The sequence below is a fragment of the Pterocles gutturalis genome, unplaced genomic scaffold (assembly GCF_000699245.1).
Source record: "Pterocles gutturalis isolate BGI_N339 unplaced genomic scaffold, ASM69924v1 scaffold5667, whole genome shotgun sequence".
NCBI classification, from domain to species: domain Eukaryota; kingdom Metazoa; phylum Chordata; class Aves; order Pterocliformes; family Pteroclidae; genus Pterocles; species Pterocles gutturalis.
This window is the reverse complement of record NW_010115127.1, coordinates 314-11,881: the sequence shown is the minus strand read 5'-3', so window position 1 is coordinate 11,881 and position 11,568 is coordinate 314. Positions and strand designations below refer to the sequence as shown.

Here is an 11,568-nt window from a genome sequence, read left to right as displayed (position 1 = left end):
TGCTCTGACAAGTACAATTCCCTCTGGCTTTCTTCTTTAACAGAACATAAACTTCAAATGACACATGCCCTGCCTGTATTGCTGCTCTGTGCAGTTTTCAGAAATTGTCATGCACCTGTCAAAATGTAATGACTGTATTTTTGAAATTTACCAAGTGAAGCAAGAATCTCCAGGGTCCTCATTGTGGGCTGGATATAAAACCAGAGTTTCTGCAGTGACAGAAGTCCCTGTCTCTGAAGATGTTCCAGCTGGGTAATTAATATCATGTATTCCTTGATTAGAGTCCGCATAGCAGCAGCCAGAGCATGATTTACCTGTCCATACTCGAAGGAAGACTTCTCCTCTATAAACCTGTAAAAAGCAAAATGGAAACTCTTTTAGGCAAAGCACCTTCTATAATTTTGAGGAATATTATCTTCAGGACACTGTACAAGCACACAAGTAGATCACACGTTGGAAAGTGCCCCAGTCTTCAGCTGGAGGTTCAGGTTCCACATTTGCTCTGTGTCCCCCTGCCTATTTCCCATCACCATATTTCCTAGTACAGAAAGCTGTGGAAGATGTTTCCTCTCAAATTGCAGGAGAACTAGAATTATTTGCAAAACCACTAAATGAAAAGTGAGCGCTAGAATTTTCAAGGCAATTATCTTTGCAAAACCAACGGATAAGAGGACAGGAAAAGATCTCAAAAGGAAGCAACGTGCACTCAAACATGTGGGGAAAGCACTGTTGCTAGCTTCTGACACCACATGCCACAGCAGGGATTCATCTGACCAGATTTAGATGGTTCCATACATGTTAGCGGAGAGAGACAGATGCTTCTGATCACAAGTCATATTGTCTGGAAGGAGACACGGATGAATCACATCCTAAAAATGCTTCTTCCTCTTTGCTGATCTTTTTAGGGACTTTGAATCAAATTCAGACATCTACATAACAAACATCTGCTGTTAGTGAGGTGTATCTTATACTAAGACCTTTTAACTATTACTTAAGGTAGCTGCCAGAAACCAGGCAGCAGTAGGTTCTCCTGCTCAGAAGCACACAAAGATTGTTTCAGTCCTGGATGCCCAGAGGAGAGCAAAAAGCAGGAAAAATGAAGAAATTCACAGCAGAGTGGGAAAAGACAAGCCAGAATAAGCAGACACATCCTGTTTGCACTTTGCCTGAATGTACCAAGACCACGTTTGGACAAAGTGAAGGTGAAGTGAGTGAAAAAGTGAACTGGCAGCAAAGAGGAGGAACCCAGCAAAAAGAAATGTAGCTAAAAACAATTCAAAGAAATGGTCATTCTTATTTTGTATCAATTAAGCTTGGAAGTTAACATCTGCACAACAATGGATTCTCTATGCTACAACCTGATGTTCAAAGGAGAACATACTACTCTGACAAAAGTCAGCCTGGTACCTTGTGACAGCAGAGTAACTTGTTGCTACAGGAAGAATCCTGGTCACCAGCTCTTTGATGGACAAGTCCAAGTTTGGATCGACTGAAAATGCTCGGTTCTGCCTGCCTATGAGAGGCTGTGCTGTGATGTATCTTCCATCCACACCAATCAGAACATACAGTAAGTCCTCCACAATCATGGATTCTTGGGAAGCTAATGGCAAAGTACCTGTTTTCAAAGAGAAGACAAAAAACCCCACAATCAGAACATGCTGTGGTACTACCTGATCGTCCATTCATATCATGTCAATCTAGTACCTGAAGCTGGAAAGGAAGACATACTACCATTAAAAGAAAACAGAGGAAGATCACACAAAGTTGAATCAAGATATAGAGAAACAAAACTGAGTTCAGGTCAACTCCAAAATCACCTGCTTTGCTTTCCAGGAGAATGCAATCCTTTGCTCACTTATACCCAAAGCAAACCAAGCAGACAGGGCTAATACATCTGACATCTGTGGCCAAAAGAACATCACCCACAGCCTGTGCTTCTGATCCTTCCACCCAAAAGGGCTCAGTGATACTGCTCCCAAGGACCTCCAATCTTGTCAATAACTCCCCCTTTCTCCCCTCCACTGAAATATTCAAATATCAAGAAAACAGTTCAAACACAGACCCAAAGAAATGCTAGCCCAGCAAAAACTGCAGGTGAACTGCAAACTGTAGGGTCTCTGAATGATGCGGTCAAATACAAACCATCTGCAAAGACGCATGAAGGACTCAACCCAAAATACAACCAAGTACATCAGAAGATCAGCGAACAACACTAACTGCGGCAAAGCTGATCTCATGAAACGAGGCAATAATCCCTCTCTATTTGTAGGATTGTATGTGAGAGAACAAATGGTTCTGAGCTTGCTAGAAACATACCCTCGCAGCACAGTCTGGCAGTAATGCACTAGTGGACAAGCTATTTAAGGGCACCTCCAAGAATGAGCTGACTGTTTTCATGTCTCCCTTAGACTCAGCCCCAATCCACATCAGGAAGAAGCTACAGGTTTTCTGTAGGAGCCTCCAGAGTCATGGGGAATGGAAACACGAGTCTCTAACTCAGCTGTTCTCTTCCAAAAAAGAGTTCTTAAACATAATACATGAATAAGAAGCTATACACAGCTCAGCCTAAAGCTAGAATACAATAGGGAGAGATTAGCTCCCTGCTGCTCTGGCAAGGAGAGAGATAGCAAATCAGGGAGGTTGTTAGAGCCTTACTAGAGAAGATATTGAGTCGGGTGGATCGATGAATACGCCCCTGTCAGGTATGACAACAGATTTTTCAGCTGAGAATACAGATGTGATACTCCTACAGCAGGATTTTACAGAGGTTGTGACTCAAGAGAGAAAAAGGACTGGGAAACTCAAAACAGATCAGATCCCATGGATCAACAGTGGGGCTGGAATTCAGCACAGAAGAAACACTGTGAAGAAAATAAGTTTGGGTTTTGGTTGCCTTTTTTTTTTTGAACCTGGCTCTTCATCTGCAGGGTGTAAGAAGCCAAGTTTTCCTTTCATCCCAAGTGTGAAGAAACCTGAAGGGCACTTCTGAACAAGTACAAAACCTAAAAAGCTAATGCAGTTTTCCCTGTGAATCACATACCTATAGGTACCGTTGTGTCAGTGCTTAAACTGGTGCCAATTAAGAAATCGCCAATAAGTGCAGGTCTGTCATATACCCAAGATGGAAATACTGGAACGGGCTGACCAGAATTCTTCTTGTTCTGCCTATCTCGGAGGATTTTTCGTGTAAGCTCAAGAGGCTGTTGGAAAAAGAGAGAGAGAGAGAGAGAAAGAAGGAAAAAAAGAGATCTTCAGAAGTCCAAGAAATTTTGAATGTTAAGAAAAAATTGACTGTAAACTGGTAACCTGAGAACAGAAAGTATAATAGCTGATGTTTCAGTAGCATGGTGTAGGATTTGGTCTCCCAATACCACCTAGTCTATTGGTCTCAGTGCTGCAGATGTAATTTTTCATACAGCTGTCCTTTTTCTTCGAGGGTACATCAAATAACGCCTTTCTACACCCCTCCCCACCAGCCTGGGTGCTAAGGCACACCCAGGGGAACAGAATGGGGACACGCACAGCCACCAGGCAGCTTACTAGTTTGCAAAGTGCACCATGTAAAAGGCAGCAAACACGTTGCAGAAGCAGTAAGCAGTAAGAGCTTATTCAAAGGGCACTTGCAGATAGGCTAATGAACACCTTTGAACCCGACTTCTGCACAGGGCCCGCTGAGTAGCTGCATGCCAAATGCAATCCGGGTAATCCATCCACAGACAGCTGGAAAATGATGGGTTTTTTCAGTCTGAATAGGAGTCAGTGCAGGAAGTGAGCTCTTAAATACCAAAAAACTTTTCACCTCTGGCTCTGGGTCTCTGACACTAAAATATACAGAATGCAAGATCAATTGTCAGCTGGAGAGGCCTGTGAGATGTACAACCTATGGGAATATTTAGAGCCCCAATAGCACAAACACAGAGGAAATGCTTATGAATTCCATTTCTTAAGCTCCACAGATGTGCATGTGAAATGGGATATGCACAGGGTCATTTAACTTTCCTCTCGTAGGAGGTCTCAGAGGAGAGAGAAACTTGGGAAGGAAGCAAGCATACATGTGAGCTTTGCATCTTAAGGAATGGTGCTCTGTCCTAGGTTCAGCTGAGACAGAGTTAACTTCACAATAGCTAGCAAGAGGCTGTGTTTTGGATTTGTGCTCAAAAGAAAGCTGATAAAAAGTGATGTTTATGCAGCTGCCAAGGTCTTTCAGCTTCTCTGGCTGTCCGCAAACAGAAGCTGGGAGGGAGCACAGCCCCAGTTACTAGCCCAGGATTTGATCTTAGGTTCAGGACTGAGATACAAAGTGGCCAATAATCTATTCTATAACATACACGTCATGCCCAGTATATAGGTGAGGACCCTCTGGAAGCTTGTCCCTTCTTGTTCCGGATCTCTTTTGCTCCAGGTCACCTTGCTCCAGGTGGTCCCTCTCCCAAGGCCTTCTCCCCAGCTCGGTCAGCCCTCACTCTGGGATGCTCAGACTGTTATCTCCGTTCCGTGAGTGCAGTTTCGGGACTCTCCCTGCTCCGGGATTGTTAGCCAGGAACAGGCTGAGCTTTGGTCATCGGGTGGGGGGGCAGTATCACTGTGTACCACTCATTTGTATGTACTATTATTTTCAATATTATTGTAGTTTAGTTATTAAGTTGTTCTTATCTCAACCCATGAGTCCTTTTTCCCTTTACCCCTTTAATTCTCTCCCCCATCTTCAGGGGGGCCGGGGAGGGGGCAGGAGGTGAATGAACAGGGGGGTTGTGAGGGTTCACTCCCAGCCAAGGGCTACCCCCATCACATGCTCTTACATGAGAAAGGTAGCTGATGCACCCTGTGCCTGGCTCTGGCCATTCTTCTATCCTTAGAGCTGCCCAGTGCTGGATCTTGAAATCCTTCAAACAAGCATCACCTGTGGGACTGCTCCTCCAAGCAGCACCAGTTCTGGGCATGTTTGCTGCAGCCTAGCACAATGCCAGTACAATGTCCTCAGGTCAAAGTGACATCTCAAAGCAACACGACATTCCTACTGATACCGTATTTGTGTGATCTGCTAGAAGGATCTCAATTTCCTCTGCTCTCCTAACAGAAACAGGATGCTCATAGAAGGGTACTGAGAAGGAGGAAATGTCAAGAAAGCTGCCAGCAATTCAAAGGATGACTAAACTTCACACAAAATTGCAGACCTCAGTGTAGGACTGAGTCCTTCACATGGGTAAACAACTTGAACTCCTTCATACTGAAGTAGTATATAGCAGCTCAGTTGTCCATCACGATCTGGACACACAGATGTTGGTTAAGAGATCAAAACATCATGTGCATGTGTATCATCTTGAGCTCCAGGTCATTAAAGGAAGACCTGAAATGGAAGAACTCCCTGTGGCACTGGCTCTATGCAACATGGCTGTATGAACAAGCTTCTGCTTGGGAGAAGAGCAACCATCATTACATCTTCCCAAATGGCAGGGAGGAATGAGTTGGAAGAAAACCTCCACAAACCATGGACCTCACCATCACATCTCCAGGAACCATGCCTATTTAGGAGAGAGCAGACTAAGGAAGTATCTAAGTCCAAAAGCTTATGAGGCATTGCACTAAGTATGAGAGACCATAAAACCCAACAGATCCAGGTAAGATCTCAATGGCAAATGGGTATGGAAAACACTAGAGCTAGTTCAGTGAGATGGACTATATGAAAGTTACACCTTGGAAAGTCAGAGACATGAAGTAACTCCTGTCTCCAACTGCCAAATGCAACCTGATCATAGACTCATAGAACAGTTTGGGTTGGAAGGGACCTTTAAAAAATCATCTAGTCCAATTCCTTTGCTGTGAGCAGTGGCACCTTTGACTAGATCAGGTTGCTCAAAGTCCCATCCAACCTGACCCTGAACACTGCCAGGAATGGAGCATCCCATCTAAACCTATTATCTTTCTGTCCATTGACCCTTGTCCTGTCACTACCACCCCTGGTAAAAAGTCTTACTCCATCATTCTTGTAGGCCCTCTTTGTGTACCGAAAAGCCACTGTAAGGTCTGCCTGGAGCCTTCTCATCTCCGGGCTGAACAACCCCAACTCTCTCAGCCTGTCCTCGCACGGGAGGTGCTCCAGCCTCTGACCATCTCCGTGGCCTCCTCTGGCCCCGCTCCAACAGCTCCGCGTCTGTCCCGTGCTGAGGACCCCAGAGCTGGATGCAGCACTGCAGGGGGGTCTCACAAGAGCAGAGCAGAGGGGAAGAATCCCCTCCTTCGCCCTGCTGCTCACGCTGCTGAGGATGCAGCCCAAGATATGCTTGGCTTTCTGGGCTGCAAGCGCACGTTGCTGGGTCATGTTCACTTTTTTTCGACAGTATCCCCAAGTCCTTCTCCACAGGGCTGTTCTCCATCCCTTCATCCCCTAGTCTATACTGATAGTGGGGACTGCCCTGATCCATGTGCAGGGGCTTGCACTTGGCCTTGCTGAACTTCATGAGGTTGGCATGAGCCCACTCCTCCAGCCTGTGATGGTCCCTCTGGATGCCATCCCTTCCATGCAGTGTATTGACTGCACCACTCAGCTTGGTGTTGTCGGCAAACTTGCTGAGGGTGCACTTGATCCCTCTAGGTATGTAATTGATTAAGATATTAAATAGTCTACAGGTTGGGGCATGACTGGAGTGTAGGCTGTGGCATTCGTCCCTAATAAAAAGGCAGGGACTGAGGCCTGTTTCTTATAGTGAGAGTGAAAAGCAGCAGCCAGAACCCATGAAACAAATGCAGAACCTTTTTCATCGAGGGACTAGTTCTTCTTCACCAGTGATTCTCTGGGAGGCAGGCAAGGAACTTCTTTTGGAGTTCAATCAGCTCTAGTGTGAATTTGTCAACTGTCAGAGTTCACAAAAGTTGACACAGTTTTGGCTATAAAGGACACAGCTACCTGAAAGGGAACATGTAACTTTTACCACCTCAATGATTCTTGGGCCAAAACTGGCCTAAGCAGCAACTCCAATCATTGAAAGGTCACTGGATGGTCTCTCTGACAGTGACAACTAATCACAGGGCAGAGGGCACAGCACTTGTGGTGCTGGTGATGTGTCTCAGGGCTGTGAATCACATCTCTGCAACTTAAAATTTAGATCATTGTCATTACAGGCTTCAATGATAGTCTGGCTAAAACTCCCAGGACTGATACATGGCCCTCAGGTGTCACTTAAAAGCCCACTGAACAAGGCAGTCTGTCTCTGTCATGTTAACGAACCTGCATCTGGTATCTTAAGCAATGGCAGTGGCCAAATCCAGTGATGTAAAGAAAGAGCTCACTTCCATGCTCAATGAATGCCAACTGCACCAAACGGCCCCCTGCACTACTGCCCCAGTGCCAGGGAAGATGGGCAGCAGTGGGCATACACTGGACCTAGAGCACATGACCAGGAAGGAGTGGCAGGGGCTGCTGGGCTTTGCTGGGTCTGGCCAACAGGAGGGCTAAGAGCAGCCTGGAGCTACGTGAAGGACATGGACCAAGATGATGAGTGAAGCCAAGCTCCTCTCAGAAGTGGCAGGCGGTTCAGGCGGCCACAGACACAAGCTGCTTCTTGGGATATTGAGATCAGGCAGGAAGAGACACTTCTTCCATGGGATGGGGGCAGCAAGGAGGTATGGCATTTCCCTCCCATGGTGCTGCAGGATGCAGATGGACAGAACGACAGCTGCCCTGATCTAGTGTGGATGACATTCCTCCTGTGAGAGGGGGGCTAGAGTGGACAACCCCAGCGGCTCCTCCCACCAGTGCTACAACAAATCTGTGGAAACATTGGCAGCTATCCCCCATGCCTGGCGAATGAAGACAGTACCACAAGTGAGACCCTCGTGCCCATTAACACAGCCTGAAGGACCACTCCAGGGCTTGTGCAACCTGGCTTTTAGAAGAGAGATGGAAAAATAAATCAATTGCAACTACTATGACTACTTGACAGGCCTCTTGGGAAGTGGCTCTAGCAGAAACTGGGTCAAGAGATTGCAGCTATGTGAGTTGATACAGCCCTACTGTCACAAAGGCCCCAAGCACCTTCCTGTTAGAGACTTTTATCAGAGTTCCAGCTCTTTAAGTCTGGAAAAGTATAAAAGGAGCAGCAAGGAGGCACCAATCTTTTTAACTGGCTTGCATTGCCTGCTCAGTTCCTTTGGTTGTGAACTGCACATCCCAGAGAACACCACCTACTCTTCTTTCCTCTTTCAGCAAGTCTGCACGTAAATCCTATGAAAAAGATCAGTTATCTTCCCTTCATGATCTAAATCAGCCCCTTGGCTCAGATCATTTGTGAAGGATTTGGATGAGTCAGGCAAACAGTCTGTGCAGGAACGTATTTCACAGTGTATGTGGAACAAGACTGGCTTCATCACCACCTGTCAGGGGCTGGACTCTCTCTGTTTAGGATCTGAACTCTCCACCATCTCCACCATGCACGTACAGCCCTTCAAGCTGACAGACACTGCAAGTGTCCCAAAACATGGGAACTGGGAGGGTCCATTCCTCTAGATATTGATGGCCACAGCAAACTCTCCCTGAAAGGTGTGAGCTCTGCTCAGCCACTGCCACAGAAAGATCTTCACAGACTGAAGAGTAACCACACATCTGCTGAGGAGCCAGCACAGGCAATAAACCACAGAATCACAGAATGCTTTGGGTTGGAAGGGACCTTAAAGATCATCCACTTCCACGCCCTTGCCATGGGCAGGCACACCTCCCACTAGCCCAGGTTGCTCAAAGTCTCATCCAGCCTGGCCTTGAACACCTCCAGGGATGGGGCATGCACAGCTTCTCTGGGCAACCTGGGCCACTGCCTCACCACCCGCACAGGAAAAAGACTTCCTCCTGATATCCAATCTAAATCTACCTTATTTCAGGTTAAAACCATTCCCCCTCATCCTATGCCTCCACCCCCGTGATGAAGAGTGCCTCCCCATCTCTTCTATAGCCCCCTTTCAGTACTGGAAGTGCTCTAAGGTCTCCCCGGAGCCTTCTGTTCTTTTGTCCAGGCTGAACAACCCCAACTCTCTCAGCCTGTCCTCAGACAGGAGCTGCTCCAGCCTTCGGACCATCTTTGTGGCCTCCTCTGGCCCTGCTCCAACAGCTCCGTGTCCTTCCTGTGCTAAGGGCCCCAGAGTTGGATGCAGCACTGCAGGGGGGTCTCATGAGAGCAGAGCAGAGGGGGAGAATCACCTCGCTCAACCTGCTGGTCACACTACTTTCAATGCAGCGCAGGATACAGTTGGTTTCTGGGCTGCCAGCACACACTGCTGGCTCATGTTCAGCTTCTTATCAACCAACACCCCCCAAGTCCTTCTCCTCAGGGCTGCTCTCCATCCATCCTCCTCCCAGCCTTTATTTGTGCTTGGGCTTGCCACAACCCAGGTGCAGGACCTTGCACTTGACCTTGTTGACCTCCATGAACCATCTACAGCCACACCTGGAGAGCTCAACAGCAAAGGTTGGTAGGACACATCAGGAACGCAAACACTGCCATGTGGCCAAGACAGGGTCAGCAGTGCTGCAGAGTGAGCAGCTGAGTGCAGCACACACCTCACCAACGCAGACAGACCCTGTGCGCTAACACCACATTGATATGCCTCCACTGAGGGAGCAGGACTGCCACAACAGAGACTGCAGATGGAGAAGCCCCCAGCGTGTGATTTTTGAGCATTCACAAGTGGGCTGGCATCCTCAGAAACAGTCAAAGTCACATCCTGGAGTCTTGTCCCCTGTTAGATTTTATTGACCAGTCATCAGAAGAAACAAACCTCTGGGACAAAAGTAAACGACAAAATTTTAAATTAAAGCATTTGGACATATTGTCCAGTTGCTCACTCCCTATGGGCTGAGCATCTTTTCTTCTTCCCCTTCTCCCCACTTTTCACTCTTTCAACTCCATCCAAATAACTGTCTGTACACACTTGCTCCTGTGCCTTCTGCAGACAAAATGCCTGTATCCTGACCTTGTTTTAGTCATATTTTTCTCTCCTTGTCCTACTGAGCAGGGGAACAATGGTGGCTAGCCAAGGCCAACCCAGCACAGTATAGTTATTTATGCAAATGATTACGGAAAACAGAAGCCTGGATTTAAGTAACAATCACCCTTTTGCATTTCCTACCTCCCAGCCTACTGATAATGAAACGCTTGCTTAACTGTTTTCTAAGCCTGTGTCTTGCAATGATACAGTTTACTTCTACAGTAGGCTTTTGTTTCTTCCTTTTTTGTCTTTGGGATCACTTTGCAGCATTTCTTTCAGGAACTTAAACAGCTAAGTAGAGGAAATGGCTGTGTTCACTGGGGGAATGATTACATGAGGCACTGTACCCACATTACGTGAGAGAGCAGAACTCCTGGCAAGGATGGGAACATACCACAATGGTTGCTGAGTTCCTGAGCAAGCACTGCCATATGCCGGAAAGGAAATGTCAGCACAGCTTAATGCAGTCATTTGAAATGGGAAAATGAAATTACATTAACCCCCAGCAGTTAGAACTGTCGCAGCTTAAACTCAGCTTACCTTAACTGACTTAAACAGAAAATGGCCACTTTTATTAAGAAAGCATAAAGATTTAATATAAACTGACTAACAAATTTTGAGTGATAATTTTGATTATCTGACCAGATAGGAACATTTATCATTCCAGTAGATGATAAAAATTAAGAGCACAGCTACACACATGAGCAGACGGGAAACATTTTTCTGCCCAAAGCCTGGGAAGAGACAGTACCTGCTGTACACTGGAGTTGGCTGTGACACTGCCCAGCTGCTTGCGGAGCTCCTCGAGCTCCTGTAGAGATATCTTGGAAGTAGATGAGGGAATGGAAAAGTTTGTGCTGCTACTGTTTGCTGCCCTTGCTGCAAGTTCTGCCCTCTCTTTAGCATTTTGTTGCAAATACTGGAGTGTCTGTAGGTACACAAAAAAGAAAAGATTTTGTGAACGCTCGTCAGCACACATTAAAGCAAAATACATGTGACTGTAAGATGGCTGTGCTGAATCAGACCACAGGTCTTTCCGACCCAGTTTCCCATGTCTCAGTGGTTTACATCAAGAGGAGTGTGATTCTCAGCAGTGCTTTAAGTAAATGCTAAAACTGGTTATCTTGATTTCAATGCATCTTGCTGAACACTATAATCAGAAAGCATGCTGCACTTAAAATCACTGCATTGTTGCTACTGCTGGATACTTACAACACACCCAGTTCTAAAGAAGAAACAAACCTCTTTGTCTTCTGTGAGTTTTGACAGTAGATAAACCAAGGAATCTAGATGTCTTGTGTTTTTAGACTTCAGCTCATCATACTTCTTTAAGAAATCTTCAGGAGTTCGAGAAAACTCTGCTATTTTAACCTGTAAAACACCATATTAATATTAAATGTTTAACGTACATTGTTATAACAGCATTTGGAAGAGGAGCATTGCGCAAGGACGGAGACAAGTCTACGAACTGTAGCTGTCAGCGTAAATTATGCGTCAGACTGGAATTAGAGAAAACACGCAGTTCAGATCAGACAAAGATCAGAACTTGCAGAGAGTTCGCAATTTTCTGGCACTTTTAGCTTGACTGATGGA

General features: G+C 46.1%; 1 protein-coding gene across 1 annotated transcript in view; it reads right to left on the bottom strand.

The window, feature by feature from the left end:
- LOC104462914 (gamma-tubulin complex component 2-like) overlaps positions 1 to 11,346 on the bottom strand; it is a gene marked incomplete at both ends in the record, with an annotated part of 14,803 nt that extends 3,457 nt beyond the window's left edge. The window contains 5 exons of the mRNA XM_010075061.1: positions 152 to 351; positions 1,408 to 1,615; positions 3,041 to 3,200; positions 10,727 to 10,903; positions 11,218 to 11,346. Coding sequence (XP_010073363.1) covers positions 152 to 351; positions 1,408 to 1,615; positions 3,041 to 3,200; positions 10,727 to 10,903; positions 11,218 to 11,346 — 874 coding nt within the window. The remainder of the gene's footprint in view (positions 1 to 151; positions 352 to 1,407; positions 1,616 to 3,040; positions 3,201 to 10,726; positions 10,904 to 11,217) is intronic.
- Positions 11,347 to 11,568: the final 222 nt, after the last annotated feature.